Genomic DNA, 17,856 nt, shown 5'->3' with positions numbered 1-17,856 from the left:
AACAAAGTATTCTTTACTGATACCCACCAGCTGCTTTCCCCTGATAACAGCCATGTGCACGTTTTTCAGAGACCCGTCATCATCTTCAAATACTTCTGCTGACCACAACGCACAGTTCACATGTGTCCACTCATTTTGGCCAATATAGAGAAGACGTCCAGCATCCTAAAGAATGGAAGGAAACATTATTTTCTAATGTTCCATGAGATGCAACAATGCACAAAAAGCATCCAGCCTATCCACCGTACCAAATCTACAGTACTGCTTAAATCAGCTCCTATCGAAACAGGTGCGTGCCAGGTACTCACGTTAGCGCTGTCATCGCCGTATTTCAGGCACAACGCACACTGCCTGTTGTCTTCTACATCCGGAGGTGGGTTAAGTTCAGGACTATCCTCTCTGCTTCTGTCTGAGCCTTACAGTTAAGAGAGAGAACAGGGTTTATTCTTGAAAGCCGGGGAGGAAGAAATTCATCTGGAAAGATTGTCAGTAGGTGAACAGGGTAGAAGTGGCAAGTGGCAGACTAGAGTTTTTGATAGCCAGCTTGTAAAGCAAGGAAAAGCACGTGTCAGCCTCTATACAGCCCTTGTTCTGGGGGGAGAGAGGCAGGTGCAAATGGATTTCTGGGCCCAAGCTCAGCTCAGAAACATCTCATATGTAACAGCCTCTGAATGATTTCAGGTCTCCGAAATTCTTCCATCGCATACAGAACTAATACCGCCTTCTCTTTACTACTAGGGGGTTTGGAATGAAACACTCTGGGTTTGAGACCAGCAGTGCCGCAATCTGTTTTCTTACTAGAGATCGGTGGCGTAGGAGGATGTAGAGGAGTCGGTGAATCTGGCTCTCCGGGCCCTTTGGGTTTTGGAGCAGGAATGATTTTCTTCATCAGAGGGGGCTGTTCAGTGCGGTTGTTCTCTTCACGCTCCTGCCACTGAGCATAATTATGGTCAAGCGAAGGGGGCAGCACCGCATTCGGCAACATACCACTGCTGAAATGCAACAAGGAGTGAGCCGTCAGACCTGACTAGGCCAGAGGACCTTGCGCCCCGTCTACCTGCACTACCGACCCTCAACACACAGCGACAACTCATTTAATAACTTACGGTCCATGCATGCTTTCAAGAAAGGCTATCACTGGTCATGTACATTTAAAGGTTTGTGAGGGAGCCGTTGCTCTCTTTTGAGGGTAACAGATGCAGAAGGAGGGCTACACCAAATGGGGGTGAGGAGGAGGGGCAAGGAAGGACAGGACTGACAAGCCAACATGCAATATAACTAGTTCTAAATAACGTGTTTGGTTGCTCTGCTTTAGAACAAGGAAGCATATACAAAAGTTGGGAATGAGACTATTGTTTAACTTCTTGAAAAAAGAGGAAAAGAAAAAAAGAAAATCAGAAAACCCAACCCCACAAACAGGCTCTCTCGATACTTTTTGCTTGGACAGCTGGCAAACCGCAGGGTGTCGCAGTCGGACACAGAACAATTACTTACTTGCTTGTTACTTTATTTGGCTCCCAAAATCTGGACTTTTTTACACTGAACCATGGAAAAACACGCTCCATTTGCTGAAGGAAAACAACACTCCATTAGAAACGTTATACAACATACCCCAAATTCAGAGAAATTCAGCCAAGATCTACTGTAAATGCGCAACTGGTAAGATTTCGTTAACATCAACAACTCCAACAATGTATTATTTTATTCCTGGAAATACCCAAGTAGATTTCAAAATAACTGTAGTCCAGCTTACCCGAATAAAGAAGGACTTGACCATGCTATTGGCTTTCTTAACTTCTGGCTGCCCTCCGTCAGAATTAATGGCTGCTTGAATTATCTTCACGATGTCATCACTGAAATCCAACTGTAAGCAAGCCACAAAATTTCACATCAACAGGATTGTCTCTTGTACAGCTACACCATCCACTGATTTTTTTAAGGTATCGAGAGAGCATCCAGATGACTAGGAGACTGAACCAGAGCATTGATCAAAAGCAGAAAAAGAATTTGGCTGTAAAGAAAGGAGCAGCCCCGTGCATTTGCAATCTGGCTGGCAGAACTGCTACACCCATAACTGTTTGCTTCTTCCTTCCACCAGGAGCTGACTGCTGACCGATTTTAAATCGGCTGAGATATAGCTGCCTCTCAAGGATTTGGCCAAAATCTGGCAACAGCACATTTGCCTAGCACTTTGCAATATACAGTCTTCCTCGAGATTACAGGCTCTATAGGGAAAAACAGAGGGAAAGGCTGCTCCCAACAAAGAAAACTGATTCAGTCAGCCTCAGCATTTTGTATAAGTGACCCCTAAAAAGATCATCCCTCCACACGTGAATTATTAGTTTCCAGATAACTGACTACCATCAGTGTTATCTGGCTAGGCCTTGAGTTAGAATTTGCACATGAATGATCACCCATCCTGTTTCCATCAACACAAACATCTGATTAAGAGCAAAAGGGGTTTAACCAAGTATCACTGCTGGTTAAAGAGAGCCAAACGACAGCACGTCTTTGGGCCAACATTAACATGAGTGCCAGCCAAAATTATTTTTAGCAGCATGCTAACCTGTTTCCTTGTTCATAAAGAAAAGGCTTAATAAGCATGCTCAGTTATAAACACCACAAGTCATAAAGCAATTCATAGGATCTATTATTAAAGTTTATTATTTATCTATTATTTAGTTTATTACTAAAACTTTGACGTACCACAGAAATGTAACCTCCTTGATCCATTTTCCTTTTCACTCCTTCCAGATCCAGAGGTTGCTGCTCCTCCTGTTTACTGACCTCTGTTAGGACAGGAGGATCGGGACCTTCAGGAGAGCTTCTGGACGGGATACTCTCTTCCGTCTCGGGATTTAAATCAGGCGGTTTTGCTGCCTGTTAACATCAGCAACCAGACAGAGGGACATTGGCTATTGAAGTGTGGCTGCTACTCACGACATACTCCCACGCACATTTATTGGACCAGAGATTCTCGCTAATGTGAGAGAAAAGGAGACTCGTGTTCTGAGAATTCCTTTCCAAAACGGAGGGGCAAAAATTAAAAGATCTTAACCAGCTTTCTGCTGCTGACCTGTAAGGCACACAGCAGAGCGGACCCATCAGCTGCAAGGATCAAACTCATTTTCAGAAGTTGTATTTCTGAATGAGTATTTCATGACAAAGATCCTGTTCTGCTGTCAAAAAAGCTCCTTCACCACCACAGAGCTAAATCCTCCCATTCCTTGAAGAACGTTACCCGTTTTTTTTCTTTTAGCCTCCCAAGTCATATAATAGATACCCACTTCTTTCTTTTCATAGGAATGAACGAACGAACGAACACAAAAACCACAGTATGTGTTGTCCTAAGGACGATAGAGACACTCTAGCAGTGTGATGCACAGCAACACCAGAACTCAGCTGAATGCCAGGCAACACTTCAAGGCAGAATATCTTAAGGGGACGCGAGGCTCCAGCTTACCTGTCGATACCGCAGCAAGTGGCTAGTCGTTCTAGAATTCAACAGGGCTGTCAAAACCTGCTTTAAGGAAACCTGCAGCTCCTTTTCCAGCGCCAGGCGCCACTCTGCCGGATGCTGCTCTGTGCAGTTAATGCAGGTGTATGCGACGCTCTCGGGCAAGTTAGAAAGTATCTCGTACATTTCATCTGGAGACAAAACAAAACAAAGAAAATAACAATCTGAACTACTTTACTGAAGGATGGATGTCGGGGAAAGCCCCTACTCTGCACTTGCTGCCTAACTGAAACACTTCTCACGTAACAAAAGCATCTTGTGCAACTGAGTGGTAGGGCCTTCGAGGCAAATCCTAAGCTTTTGGGATGTCATTGATATTAGCACTGGTTTACCTGTGGCCATTCTACAGGTATTTTTTCAGGTAGGTCGCAACAGGTGAGCGCATTAACTTCACACTCTCGTAGAAAGGTCCAAAACTGGATTGCTTTGGTCTACTCGCCGTCCCGCGTTCTTAAGTACTGAGGAGATAAGCATTTGCCTTACCAGAAAGGTTTTCACATTTGGAGTGGACCCAGCGGTCGCATTTCCCGCACTGCATCATCTTGCTCTCATAGTCGTCGTCATCATAGCATTTGTCACAGAGAGGACAAAAGTTTCCTGCAAACGAGACGTGATTTTTATCGGAAGTTCAGCTGCCACACACATTGTAAAGGCTAGGCAGTTACTTACTAGTGTGCTAAGGAAGCAGCTCTCTGAACCCTCCCGCCAGTAAGCTGCCAACACAGTTACATCTACTTTTACAACACTGCAAACAACAGCCACAAAAATAACACGTACAGTAACTAACACAACAAGCAACGACCACTTTACAATAGGGATTTTGTTGCTTTTAAGCCGAGAGTCGTTTAAAACATCTTTTTCTCAACTGCTATTTGAAACCCTGGGCCAACAGGTGTGTAAGAATGGCTTTACATGGTATAGCATTTAAATTCTGGAAGTCTCAAACTCTGACAATAAAACAGTGGTGACTTTTGTTAGCCACTGAAAAAAAATAAAAATCTAAGAACCTGGCTTCCCTATAGAAACTATTACACGTGCTTTCACTCCTGACTGTACTGTGACAGGCTCACTCTACACTGATGCTGCCTAATTCAAAACTGAGCATCTGAAGAGGCTCCCGCTGCAAAGAATCACAACTTTATGTACCTTTAGCAAAGAGTTTGGCACAATCGTGACAGAGCGAGAAGTCATGAGACCACTGCGCATCCCACCCTTTGCCTGGTGTTGTTGATCCGCAGCTCTTGCAGCGAACACATTTGGTACATATCTGGAAAAGGAACGTGTTTGGCAAGAGTTATTTGCTTTTATCCAGCGGTTTCTGTTCTTCGGTCCTAATGACACATTTCACAAGTTTTGTTATTGAATGAGCGCAAAGAGCTTATACAAGAGAATAAGGAGTTTTAAATAGCAAAAGTTTTGCTGAAGAGAAAAGAGCTCCCTCCCTTTATGGTAAAATGCTGATAAGGCAACAAGGAAAAAATGAAAATAAATCCCAGTATAGTTTTTCTGTCCTTCACATTTGCGCTGAAGGAACTATCACCCTTCCCTTAAAACAGCATATGTAGTTGTGGCATTTCTTCTGACCTAAAATGTGAAGCCTTATTTTAACAGTTTCCCAACTCTGAGGATATGGTAGTAGAAAACACCTAAAAACTGTTAGTGTCAAATACAGCACAGGCAAAGCTTTTGCACTTGTTTAGAACGAGAACTTGAAAGACACAAAACAGCGCATTGATCCAAATTGTCTCTCAATACCGGTATCAACCGGTAAGGCTGTTAACAAGGTAAATGCTTCCATTGTGAAGAGCTTCTTCCATGTTCTGGGACTATGATCAGAAGAATTACTACAACTGGAAAAAAAGGTGTAACCTCTTTAAAAATCCTGTCTGTCCAGAACCCACCTCATTATCTATTTCCAAACGTGCCTTCCAATGCAACAGGCACCCTGCCTTAAAAGGCTAAGCAATCACGGAAGAGCAAGTGATCTGCAGAGCTCTGGCCCACAGCGTTACAAATCAGTCAACAAGCGAATTGCCCAAAAAAGAAATCAAAATCCCTCACCCAAACTTTCTTTTTCTTGGTGGGTTTTGTCGGGTAGTTTGGGCCCAGGCACTCAGGGTGATAGCTGTTTCGGCACTTGTTACACTCCAGCAACTGCTACGAGAATAAGGGAGGAAAAAAGCGTTGGAACAGAGACCTTTCGAAAAGATGCAAAATCCTGGACATTTTTGTTTTACGTTGGATCCCCCCCTTCGGGGCAAGAGGAAGAAGCTGCAAGGAAGCAACTCGAGAGGCATCCTCCCCAGCGCACAGCGGCACTTGCGCAGAGACTCTGCGCTTCCCTGAGCTCCCAGAGCGAGAGGAGCTCCGGGATCAGCGCGGGGGAGGGGGGGTGGTGGGGGGTGTCCGCCGGGTCTCCCGGCGGTTCGGGGGTACCTTGGTGGCCTGGTGCTGTCTCCCACAGACGTGGCAGAACTTGCAGCGACGGCAGCACCAGTTTTCCAGCTGGTCCTCCAGGGGCCGCTCGCTCTCCTCTAAGCAGAACTTGTGGAAAGGCTCACAACACACCTGACAGTACACAAACTGCAAGGGGGGAGAGGGAGGTTTTAGCAAGTCAGAAGCTGCTCTGAAGTCCCAAACAAGCCCCCTCGCCCTCCGAACTACTTCGAATTCTGCTTTATGACTGCCAGAACAAGGATTTCTACCGGCATATTTTGGGAGGGAAACTGTGTGCGTACTTCAGATAACCCCGATGCATGCTCGTCTACCCAGACTAGGCAGCTAGCAGCAAAGGGGAGCCCGGTACCCATTATATCTAAGCGTTCCAGGTACCGGCCAAGGGCTCCTTCAGGATCTCCCTCCCTCGCTGTAACACGAGCCAACTGCACCAGAAGAAACACTTAGTGCAGAAGGGAGGGATATGCGGAGCCAAGAGAGACATTCCTCCCTTTGTTCAGCTTAGGGGCCCGTGTGAAAGCTCTGCTAATTGCTAGGTATCCCCTACAAGGCTAGTCGTGCTAGGAAAAGAACGGTCCTTAGGACAAGAACACCGCGGGCTCACAGGGGACAGAAGAACCCTTTGTCCCCTTGAGTGACCTGACTGGGAAGGGGATGGCTCCATGCCCCACTGGACCTTCACAGTCCTCCAGTGCAGTGATGATGTCCACATACAGAATTCAAGCCCCTTTTCCCCAAATATTGCTTGCTCATCATAAGCGAGCCTTTTCTGGAACGCTAGCATCGCCTTCCCGGGACAGCTCGTCTGCAGATGTTGAGAAGGCACCTATCTATACCTGGAAACACATTTAACTCATCTTGAGCCCAAATCCAGCTCTTTATACAGCACCAGAATCTTTCCGGTCACGTTTCAGTACTGATTGGCAACTCTCAGCAGATACAGACCTACCTGGGAAAGTCAACACTGCCTAAAGCCCCTTAACATTGTCAGGCAGCATTTAGTATTTCGAGTTAAAAGAAAGCAAAGCCCCTGGCTTTACGTCAGATGTGGGATTCCAAATTAAGAGGAGGCGCGGGTGCTCTCAGATAGGCTATTCTTTATGTCTAACACGGTTCACCTGCAAAGTAAGCACCACAGAAGTTTCCAAACCAATTTTAAAACACCTTGTATTTTGGTATCTTGGGACAAAGTTCGGCAAGGACAGATTTACAGGCATTGTTCTAATTTCCCTTTGATTAGAGGTCATGACATAATTTATCTAGTTATGTTTCTAACAGCGTGGTGCTGCAACTAAGTCATTGACAGCAGAACACAATGCTTTACCTCCACATGTCCACTGCTGGCACAGAGAAAACAGACCACCCTGGGAGTAATAGGTACCGAGGTGACGATGCCTAACCCACCCATCTCCCAAACATTCTCCACTTCACAGTCCTCCTGAAAGTACAAAAGGATACGTCACCATGCAGAATAAGGCAATACAACATCAGTATACAGTGCTCACACTGACTGCTGCTTTATACATCCTGCACCTGGGATTAAGTGGTCTCAAACTGAAATCATTTCAACTTCTGTCTCGGTCTACTTTATAGCGTCTATTGGAACAGTCGCATCTCAGCGCTGCGCTTGCCAGAGAGAGCTCAATAATACACTAGCCTTCCTTCTATGGAAAGCAAGCCTAAGGAACAAGACAGAGTTTCCCCCGATTGCACAATTATTACTAAAAGTGAAATTTCAGAAGAATTGTACTTTATTAAAACTCCATATTTGTATAAAACACTTATGAGATCTCGCTATAATCTCCAGTATCAACACTTATAGATGGACTGAAAAATTATTAGGAAAATATTAATTTTTATTATTTCAACACCGTTGTTCAAAAAAGTACATGATTTGTCAGTTTAAAGCCCCAGATGTACCCAAAATGTTGCGAATTACAGGTTACTAACATTTTTCCCCAAATCTTGTTGGCTCAAGTTGTGGTAAAGGTTTTATAGTTCCATCTTAATGGAATAATTCTTCATAAACCTCAAATTCTTGCTCATCCTCACACATTGACAGTTAAGGTTTTAAAGCTTTAAGTGTCTCTTCATCCAGTACTCTAATTATAAGGAAAAAAAAAAAAAGGCATAACAAGCTTCTAAAAAAAAAAATTAAAAAAAAAAAAAATAAATCAACAACCGAGTGACTCGTCATGAAGGCTCCTATTTGCAGTTCTCTCTGACCGGTACCAGACACACAAACTGAGAAGTCACTACCAGCACTCTGGAGGGACTCTAGTTCCAGTGTCTAGAGGCAGGTAACATTCAAATACTTAAAACATTTTGTCCTCTACCTTGAAATCCACTCGGATTCTGTGGACTCCATCTGTAGGTGGCTTTTGCTTGGAACTGCTTCCGTTAGTCAGAGTGCTGAGCAAATTCAGCGTGCTGCTTTCTGGCTTGCTTATAGGAGGGGGCTTTTCCTAGTCAAGTAAAGGAGCCTGCGTTAATCCCAACGCCGAACGTTAAAGCTTAACCAGTAATTACATTAAACGCTGGAGATAATTCACAGACAAAACCCCCAAACCATCACAGAATTACCAGGTGTGTAAGAGTTGCAAGAAAGCAACCATTCTGCAAAACGTTTCTTAAGAGCATTCCACACACAATTACACTTCTAATTCAGTTTGCTGTGTTTTCCTCTAACGCCGTGGCGTTCTCTCTCATCAGAGCGCTGGGGTTTATTTTGCTGCAGTGGGGCAACTCTGGGTGTAATTAGTCCCTACGCACTTCTCTCTCAAGAGATTTAAATAATTCTTTTTTTGTTTGTTTATTCCTTTTCATAATGGAGTCATTTCTGAGGCGAAGGTAGTTCCATTTTTTTTTTAATGGAAAAGCTAGCCTCCACCCCGCAACATCCAAGTCTTAGAGAACAAGTTAACGTCTGAACCAAATCTTAGGCGCGTGCCAGGTACTTTGGTATCCACATACTGCCACAAGGAAAAACCTGGTATCTTTAAGCACAAAAAAAACCCCAAAACAAACCAACTGCCAACGTGTTAAGTAATACAGTTCTACTTTCTAGACAGACAGAAGTTCCAGGTTCTTGAAATTTACTGACTGTGTACAAAAAACAGTATTCACCTTTTCTTTTGGTTTCTGTTTCACAGGGAAAGTTGGACGGGGAGCAATTTTTTTCTGTTTGCTTTGTTCTGTGCCTAGGAAGGGGGGAAAAATTATGAGTATTTCAAGTAACTAACAGCCACCTGTAGAGAAGAAAAGGGAAAAAAAAAAAATCAGCGGGGTAACGTGCGATGAATTTTAGACTAGAATTTTTCCACCCTCTTCTGTGACTGCACCTCACCAACTACGACTCGAGCAGTCTCCTCGAGGCACAACCAGGAGAGCTTGCTCTGCTAAAAACCTGAAGCGTTCTGGGTATAAAGCCACAGAAGTCCTGGAGCTGCCTTGCGGGTCACTGTTCATGCTGTTCTGTACTACACGCGACAGCGGACTACGGCTTTGTAGTAAAAAAGATTACGTTCTTCTCATTTGACATTCAGACTGCGAACTGTCGACAGACTTAGCAGTATTGAAAATATACCTCAGGACTGCCAAGACTACGCGACTAAAAAAAAAAAATCACAGTAAGGACAGCCATCCTTCTCCCCGTCCCAACATACACTGCGGTTCAATAAAAAGGAAGCAGATTCTAAGAAAAAATTCCACAATAATCGCTGCAATTTCACCAGATCATAAAGCATTTATCAGTTTTAAAATCCAACAGCTTTTAGCGGTATTGTTACTTAACGTGACTCAAACAGATTGAGGATAAACAGTCCCATTTACCTATTTCTGGCTGGGGAGTCTGCTTTTTCTTAGGCTCAGAAGTGGCAAGTTTAGGTGCTTCTTTTTTCAAAGGTCCTGAGCTCGGCGGCTGAGAAGGAGGGAGCTGTGCGGGCTGGGACGCCTGCTTGCCAGTCTTTCTGGTACCAGACACAGGGACCTGTTTGGGCTCCAGCGCTGGAGCGGAGGAATTCCCATCCTCGTGCTTTTCCTCAATGGGCTTACGGGCTGGTTCACTGCTCTTCTTTACGGCATTGTCCTCTCTTGATACGACAGTCGGAGGAGTTTGTTTCTGTCCAGAGTCCAACTGGTTCTTTCCAGAATGGCTTTCTTTCTTTTCATTTGTCTTTGATTTCTTCTCTTTCTTTTTTGCAGCTAGGAAAAAGAAGCATTAATAAAGCAACACAGAGAAAACGGTGTGACCTCAAATGATTTGCTGCTTTTTTAAAATAAGGAAACAGACACACTGATGTCAGAATTTTGTCATTCTGTCATACAAAAGAAAAAACTGGTACTGAAAAAAATAAAAAAGCAAAAGCATTTTGTTGGTGAAAGTAATGTACTTGGCTTATGTTGCAATCTGTGTTCTAATACCTCAGGCCTCTATTCTGAGGGAGCAGCAAGCAAAACTCTTCCATAGTAAAGCAGATTCAGAGCTTAACCGTGCAAAAGAGAAAGTGGACTTTGTATGGCAAAGTTCAGGGAGGGCAAGGCAGCTGCCTGACCGCTGCCACACTGACATGCAGACCTCCGCAGGTCCAGTACCAAGAATGTGGGGATCTAACAGAACAGATATGCCGGCTCACTGAAGCCGTATGTCAGAGACAAGGGAGGCTCCGACTGACTCGTCGGTCCCCGCGTCACGCAGGAGCAGGCAAACCTCTGAGAAATGCTTCGCCTGAAGGGCAGAGGGGAGACTGACCAGCCGGCAGCTCCCTACAAAAGGAAGGAAAAACTCCAAGTCCAGCGCTGAAATAAACAGCCACTGTTACGGAGTACAGATGCTGCCTGTGCTCACACCTCTCCTGTGACTCTCACCTGGCATCAGCAGACCAGGCAGGCTCCCTGTTAGCGTTTGGTTGCAGACTAACCTTTTACAAGCTCAGTGTAGCCACGATGACAGTGCAAAGAGCAAAATTTAGGAGATGAAAATTTTCTCTTGTGCTATGCTCAAGCCAAGCCTTTTAGCCTACCTTTAGCTTGCTTCTGGAGATACGCTTTTGAAGGCATCCATTGTAGATTCTGACATTTCCTCATTCTACAAAGAAAGAGCACGTTGTGAAATCAGAAGAAGAACGCAGACATTAAGAGGGCAGTGCGTAAACATTCAAATTGAAAAAAACATTATCAATACGCCCACTACCTTTTTCCAAGCAATCTTTTTTTCTTTTTCCCCTCCCTTCTTCAGAGATATGCAAAAGAAACTTGTTATTTTCCTCTGTATTTTCCTTTTGGTTTTCCACAGTCTCAACACAATTTTGAGGTTAATAAAAACCGCTTACTTAACAACACTGCTTCACTGGTAAATCCCCTATCGATTCCACTCCTTTGATTTGAGAAGTATTAGAATACTTCCAAGAGCTCTAATAAACCACATTGAACTCTCACAACTGCAGGTTTTATGTAATCCAAACCAAGGCCATTTCAGACAAAAGTAGGTACTCGTGGAGCGGGATCAGATTAGGCAACCAAGCCTTTTTTTAAGCGTTCAACTTAATTTCCTATTTTTCTTACGTTTAGCGTAGGATGTCTTCTATGTGTTGGGCTAGGCTTTGTTTCTGCCTTTATTCTTGTAGCAGGGCCCGTGGTTTTGAAACCCAGCCCGAGGCCTGGGCAAAGCTGCTAAGAGTGAGACTACTTACAGATCGTAGTCTGCAGAGTGTTCTCACACAGACGAGAGCTACACAGCAATTCTCACAGCTACGCTTTATAAATAGCTTTCATACCACAACAATCTTGATTGGTGCCACTTCAGTTGCTGCCTTTCAGACAGATTATCTAGTCTGGTAAAATCAATTTAATGCAGCAGTTTTAAAAAAAGCTAAAGGTTCAGGCTAAGTGATATGTATATAAAAAAACCCCAGGAAAAATCAAGGAAGAGTGGTATTTCTTAACAACATCCAGAGACCTCTTTGTTATAGGAAGTTATACACCAGATAAACATCGTCTTGAAAACACAAGCTCTCAATGAATGCAATTTGGGAGAGTAAGAGATAAATATTTATGTATACATTGCCTTCCTTGCAAAAACCCCTACTGCCTAAGGAAAGCCAGTGGTCTCATACCAAACACTTGTCAATGCTGTGCCAGTTTCGTCAAACTGGGGAGAACAAACCAGAAGTGAACTTCAGAAAGAGAGCTCATAACAACCACGCCTTCAATCAACATCTTGACTGTTAGACTGTTTACAATCCCTTGCTGTGATTCAGCCTCAGCCCAGGGCAGATTCACTCAAAGCCTGTGCTACAGGGTAAATCTACTGTTCCCCGTCCCGGAGCATGGGTGCGCTTACCCCACTCGGCGTAGGGATTAGCTGAACAATTTCTCAGACAGCACACTTACTTGCAGCACTGCTTCTTTATATTGCGCCCACCAAACTTGGGTTTGTCTAGACAGTTGGTACAGACACCACAGTCCTCTGGAACCTGACAGCCCGAACACTGCCCACAGCGCCTTGAGCGTCGGCCCTTCTTCACTGGAGGTTCTTGCTGTGCCTTGTTTCTGGTAACCGGCTTAATTGGCTTGATAGGTGGAGCGAGGGGTTCAGCTTCTTCTGAGCCAGCTATCGATGACTTATCTATCAAAAAAAATTTCTAACGTGAATTCACTGATGTCAAAGATTGTTTCAGAAGCATCTAAATCGCTAATGGAATTTACTCCATTAAGCGCAAGTTCATCTGCAGAGCCACACAAGGGGTGCATGTGAGCGTGTGTACATACACACATGTGTACGTACGTATATGTACGCACAGCCCTCAGCAGACCCAAAGTTTAGCGCAGGACACATGTTTATAACAATTAACAGGATTAACCCCGTTTGAGTGGCATCGTAACAGAGCCCAGGGCTGTCTGACATACTTTCCCTTCTTAATCACTTGACGCCCTCATTTTAAGCAGTCAACAAAAGCTGACTTTGTATGAATCCATGGATGAAACCCAAAAATAACCTTAACTCACCGTCATTCCCCATGGAAGACAGTATCTTCTCCCGCTCTTCCCACGGTAAGGCACTCAGAGTGGGCATGTCATCGGGAAACACTGCTCGCTTGCGGCCCAGCGCAACAGCTGCTCTCCTGCAAACATGTTTTATTCGTGGTCCTCGGACTGACGTTTCTGATGAATCGCTCTCTTGTCCCTAGATTTCAGAACATGAGAGCAGACAGTATTCCTAAGAACAGTACCAAAACGAGGCTGGGAAACAAGTAATGGAAACTTCTAAATAGCCTAAAAGGAGTTAAATTGTATCTTAGCTTGCACTTGGTAAGAATCGGGATAAAAATAAAGACGCTCAGCCTTCTAAGCCTCTGTTATCCAAGAGAGGATAAACTCAAAAGAAGTAGTTGTTTTACTCATTCGGAATTATAAGGTAAGTTTCCACCTGCTACTGGGAAGCGAACTAGGTGGTGAAGCCACATTATCAAGGCATCGGTATCATAAAAATCAGTCTCGACTGAAATTAGACTAATAGTCAGTTAGTGTAATGCTTTTTTCCCCAAGTCTTTATGTTCAGGAAGGGCCTACAAGAAACACTGAGGCAAAGACAGACTACCGCAGTTTGCTGGAACCCCGCTTTTAAGAGCAAGTAATACTACTCTGGATGATCACTTTGCTTAGATTTATTCAGAGAAATCTAGTAAGCAGCTACACCATACTGATCTCTAAAAATGCACGCAGCTCCCTCCTGAGCTGACTATACAGTAGCTCCCTCTCCTCCTCAGCTTCTGCCCAGGGCTTCTCGTTTTCGGATCGTTTGCCATCTGTTGCACTAACAGCTGCTTCGCTCGGCACGTTAATTCTTCACGCTTAGGATATGAAAGCTACTTGTGACTTTCAGCGCAAGTTCAAAATAAGATGCACTCTAGCAAAGGGAAAAAAAAAAGAAAATCAATGAAAAAAGTTGGGAAAAGGAATACCTGTGCTTTCGGCTGGTCGGCTTGCTTGAGGGACTTGCTCTTCTCGATCTTGTACAGCTGGGCTTTTGCCTTTTTCAGAAGGCTGGCCACCCTCTTGTCAGTCATTGGCAGTTTGTCAGCCTGAGCCAACATAGAGCTGATGGAGGAAGCGGAATGTTTAACAGTGCTTGACGAAGGAGCAGAAAGACGCAGAGCTTTTTCCTTCTCCAGAGACGGCACAGCGGGGATGAGGTCCATATCCGATTTGTCTAACCCCCCTCTACCTTTCTTGGACGTTTTGGTTTTGACGGCTGCCGCGTCTACCAGAGCGGCTGCGGCAACGTCTGCCGCGGGATCTACTGCTGTAGACTTCTTCCGCCCGGCAGTTTTTTTGGCAGACGATGACGCTGCAACGTCTTCGCTGACAACTTTTTCTTTGGGCATTTTACCTACAGGAAACAAAGCAGAGCTACTCTGAATTTCCGACCCTTTTCTCCTTTTCTCTTTCCTTGACTCCCGCTTGTTCTCCTTTTCTCTCTCTCGGTCTTTCTCTCTGCTCTTGTCCTTCTCCAGGCTTTTGTCAGCATCTTTTTCTTTGGAAAGTTCCTCTGCTGCCCTGTCCTTGTTTCTGCCTCTCTCTGTCTGGGGACTCGACGTGAACCAGGGGAAGAGAGGAGAAGGGCTACTAGACGAGAAAGGCTCTGCCGGCGCGCTGGTCTGCTTCCTCGGTCTCTGGCTTCTTTCTGCTGATTCCCCAGACTGTGTGAGGGAATGGGAAGGAAAAGTAAAAGTTGAGTTTAAGGCACTAGTGGCAAGAGAACTGACAGAAATGCTCGTTAACGAGGAAGAGACAGAAGACTGCGGGGTGAGAGTTGTCAGGTCAGAGGTACTAAGTCTCCCGCTTCTTGTCCTCATGGAGTGCGAAGGAGATCTGGGCTCCGATCGGATGGGGCTAAACACTTTCCTCTTCCGCCTCCGAGAAGAGGCGCCTGTCGCAGAGGTCCCTGTAGTGGTTCGACCGACCGATGAGGGCAGAGTTACGGATTCAAAGATCCTGGAGTGGGCCTCGCTCGGAGTGAATCTGGGCGCTCTCAGCAGAGGACTTCTCTTGTGCATGTCAAACCTCGTTCCAGAGTGAAGAGAAAACAGACGTGCTGGAGCTGTCGCACCCGGCGTGGAGAAGCCAGATGCGAAGCCAACGTCCTCTGGCGTCAGCGGCGGGGGTCGGAAGTTATCGAATATTGGTTTGCGAATAAGACCCTCTTTGGCATATTTTGCTGATGAGAAGTACTGCGGTTCTGACCTGGAATGCTTCAGGGAGGTCCACCTAAACGTCGGCTCTCGCAGAATCGACTTCCGTTTCTCTTGCATCGGTGCAGCAGAAGTGGGAAGAAAGGGCGAGGCTAACGGTATGGTAGGCGGCATAAGCCAAGGGGTATGGTCCGAGATGCTGGAAGCAGGCTGCAGCGGCGGCGGGGGAGTAAGCAAAGGGGGAGGAGGAGAGGAGGAGGACTGCTGCTGTGGCACGCTTGGTAAGGCCGACAGCTTTTTGGCAGTCCTTTGGCCAAAACTTCTTTCCGTTATCGAGAATCTTCTGTTTCTCCTGTCGCCGGTGTCGTTTTCAGGGGACTGAGAAACAGGCAGCGGCGCGTGAACTTCTGGAGTATTGCTGCGCTCCTCAGAAAGCGTCTGCATCTCCTCGGAAGCCTGGGAGTCCGTAGAGGTATCCACGCTGGGGCTACTGGACCGCGAGGAGTCCGAAGACATCTGAGACGAATGCTGAGAAGCGGCGCTGGACTTTTCACTGGAGCCACAAGACGTAGCGCTGAACCTGCTATTCGGTGTGGATTCTAGTCGGGATATTTTAATAGGAGGATCGTAGTCTTCATCCTCTATGAACCGTTTGGGCGTTTTAATAATCCGTGAAGAGATAGCACTCACAACCGGCATGATGAACTGTCGGATGTTTTTGAGCTGGGTTCTCCCCTTCCTGCCCTGCAGTTTGGCTGCTTCTTTCTCAATCTTTTTTTGTGCCCCCTTTTTAGCCCTCTGCAAGAGTTGCTTCGCAATCGCGGCATCCGTCCTTTTGGTGGAAGGTATAATCCTAACGGGCTTAATCCTGCGCGGACTCTGTCTGACAGCGGTCTTTTCTTCTTTCGTAAGAGGTGGCGTGCCATCCTTTTCTTTCCGAATCCTTTGGGGTTTCTCCAGCTGCGAGTTTACGACTAAGGTCGAGGAAGTCTTTAAACGTTCAGAGGACGGCGGCCTACCTCTCCTGCGCACAATCTGAACGCTCTTCCTCCCAATCTGAAGTTTTGCCCCAGGCTTAAATTTAGATTTCAGTGGGGAGAGCTTACTAGTTCTTAATTTCTTGATTTTAGTTGCTTGCTGAAATGTAGTGGATGGCGACCTCTTGATTTTTTTCAGACTCTCTTTTTCTTCTTTACCGCCCTTCTGAACATCCGACGCGTCCTTTACTTGTGACAATTTGAACTTCACGCTTGTAAGCGTTGGAGGTCTTCCTCGTCTTTTTTCCCCACCCTTCAAGTCCTTCTTCTTTACTTTCTCCATGGATGTGGTTTCAGACTTGCTCGAAGGGGAACACACCGATGAAGAGTCTGACGGTACAGCTGAACTTCGGTCAGAACTGCTCCGGGGCCTCCCGCGAGGTTTCCGTGGACTGGATTTAGCTGAGAGGGAAGCAGAGAACGCAGAGCGCACATTAAACTTCTCCGAGTGGCAGATGAGCGCTACCCAGCTCACGCAAGTATTTACTCAGTAACAGTCACGCTGCCTGTACAAGTTGCCAAGACATTTCAGTTAATCGACAACTAAAAATACAGTTTTATCAATACGTGTAAAGAGAATCTTCCCAACCAACCTCTTCTCCCATACACAATAAGAAACAGCTAATTTTGTTAAAACGTAAGCTTGCCTTTCCACAACAGCTACATACGTGATGGCACGAAACCGCTATTGACCTAATGCTGAGAGGGAACAATAATTCTTAAGGGCACGTGCCACCTTTCAAACATATTAAAAGATTTATTTTTTTTTTAAGCGGATCACAGCTAACTGAAAGGGAAAATAAAATCCTTCTTCTCTAGTACCATCCGCCTGCACTGCTAAGGGATAGCTCAGTAAGGCTAGAACAACGTAGAGGGAGAGGTTGATACACAGTAATTTACTGAAACCCCTGTTTTGAGCTTGGAAACACAGCTAACACTTGGCACTGTGCTTGGAATCATCAAGCAGATGCGCAAGACTTGATTACTCACCTCCGCCAATGCATTTCCATGCATACCCACCAAACCCAGCTATTCCAGTTCTGGGTCTTCTGACAACATACTCTGTTCTTCGTTTGAAACACTCTGTTAGCAAGGCTCTCCACAGCAGAATTTGCTGGCGAGGCCAAGCTGAGCAGATCATTGCGGTGAATGAGCAGAGTGCTGTGGTGAGAGCATTTATTGACAAGAATCTAAATCAAAGCTGAACTCATTCACTGGCAGTCCCATCATGACTTGAAAATACATCTTGAAAGTTGAAAATGCAACAACTGAGCTACAGCTTATCCTCAAGTGTTCTATATTTGTTTTGTTTCCAAAAAAGTGAAGCTTCCAGTTACAGGCAATAATGAGTCTACTGAAAGATACTGAAATATTCAAACCAGTTTAGATCCTTACTATTAAAATAATTGCCTCTCCAAAACACGAACATGGGGTTTCAAATACTGGTTTCATCAGTATAACACTTCTACTGAAAGCTTCCCTGTTCCGTAACAGATCCAAAAGATTCCGTAAATAGTCCAGAACTGAGTGGAATCCAAAGACTGGGGTGGCTTTTACAGTGGAGGAGATTTGTTGGAACAGACAGGAGAGGCACAGCAAAACCATCAACAAAGGAGAATACAAAGTCAACGTCCAATCCTGCGACTCGAACATA

The 17,856-nt window shown here is 45.2% G+C and overlaps 1 protein-coding gene across 5 annotated transcripts in view; it reads right to left on the bottom strand.

Annotated features, from left to right (window-relative positions):
* KMT2A (lysine methyltransferase 2A) overlaps positions 1-17,856 on the bottom strand; it is a 44,445-nt gene that overhangs the window by 15,083 nt on the left and 11,506 nt on the right. For 2 of the 5 annotated variants that reach the window (XM_054803396.1, XM_054803393.1), the window contains exons 3-21: positions 13,936-16,604; positions 12,980-13,157; positions 12,365-12,599; positions 10,996-11,060; positions 9,806-10,177; positions 9,101-9,174; positions 8,311-8,439; positions 7,299-7,412; positions 5,954-6,100; positions 5,579-5,674; positions 4,664-4,784; positions 4,001-4,114; positions 3,464-3,648; positions 2,707-2,880; positions 1,754-1,864; positions 1,495-1,568; positions 799-992; positions 309-415; positions 28-165 (exon numbers count right to left, since the gene is read on the bottom strand). In XM_054803396.1, coding sequence (XP_054659371.1) covers positions 28-165; positions 309-415; positions 799-992; positions 1,495-1,568; positions 1,754-1,864; positions 2,707-2,880; positions 3,464-3,648; positions 4,001-4,114; positions 4,664-4,784; positions 5,579-5,674; positions 5,954-6,100; positions 7,299-7,412; positions 8,311-8,439; positions 9,101-9,174; positions 9,806-10,177; positions 10,996-11,060; positions 12,365-12,599; positions 12,980-13,157; positions 13,936-16,604 — 5,297 coding nt within the window. Of the gene's footprint in view, positions 1-27; positions 166-308; positions 416-798; positions 993-1,494; positions 1,569-1,753; positions 1,865-2,706; positions 2,881-3,463; positions 3,649-4,000; positions 4,115-4,663; positions 4,785-5,578; positions 5,675-5,953; positions 6,101-7,298; positions 7,413-8,310; positions 8,440-9,100; positions 9,175-9,805; positions 10,178-10,995; positions 11,061-12,364; positions 12,600-12,979; positions 13,158-13,935; positions 16,605-17,192; positions 17,795-17,856 lie in introns of those variants that run through there. The other 3 variants (XM_054803397.1, XM_054803394.1, XM_054803395.1) reach the window with 3 other exon arrangements.

The sequence above is a fragment of the Grus americana genome, chromosome 24 (genome assembly GCF_028858705.1).
Source record: "Grus americana isolate bGruAme1 chromosome 24, bGruAme1.mat, whole genome shotgun sequence".
NCBI classification, from domain to species: Eukaryota; Metazoa; Chordata; class Aves; order Gruiformes; family Gruidae; genus Grus; species Grus americana.
The sequence above is the reverse complement of the archived record's forward strand: the minus strand, read 5'-3'. Positions and strand labels throughout refer to the sequence as shown.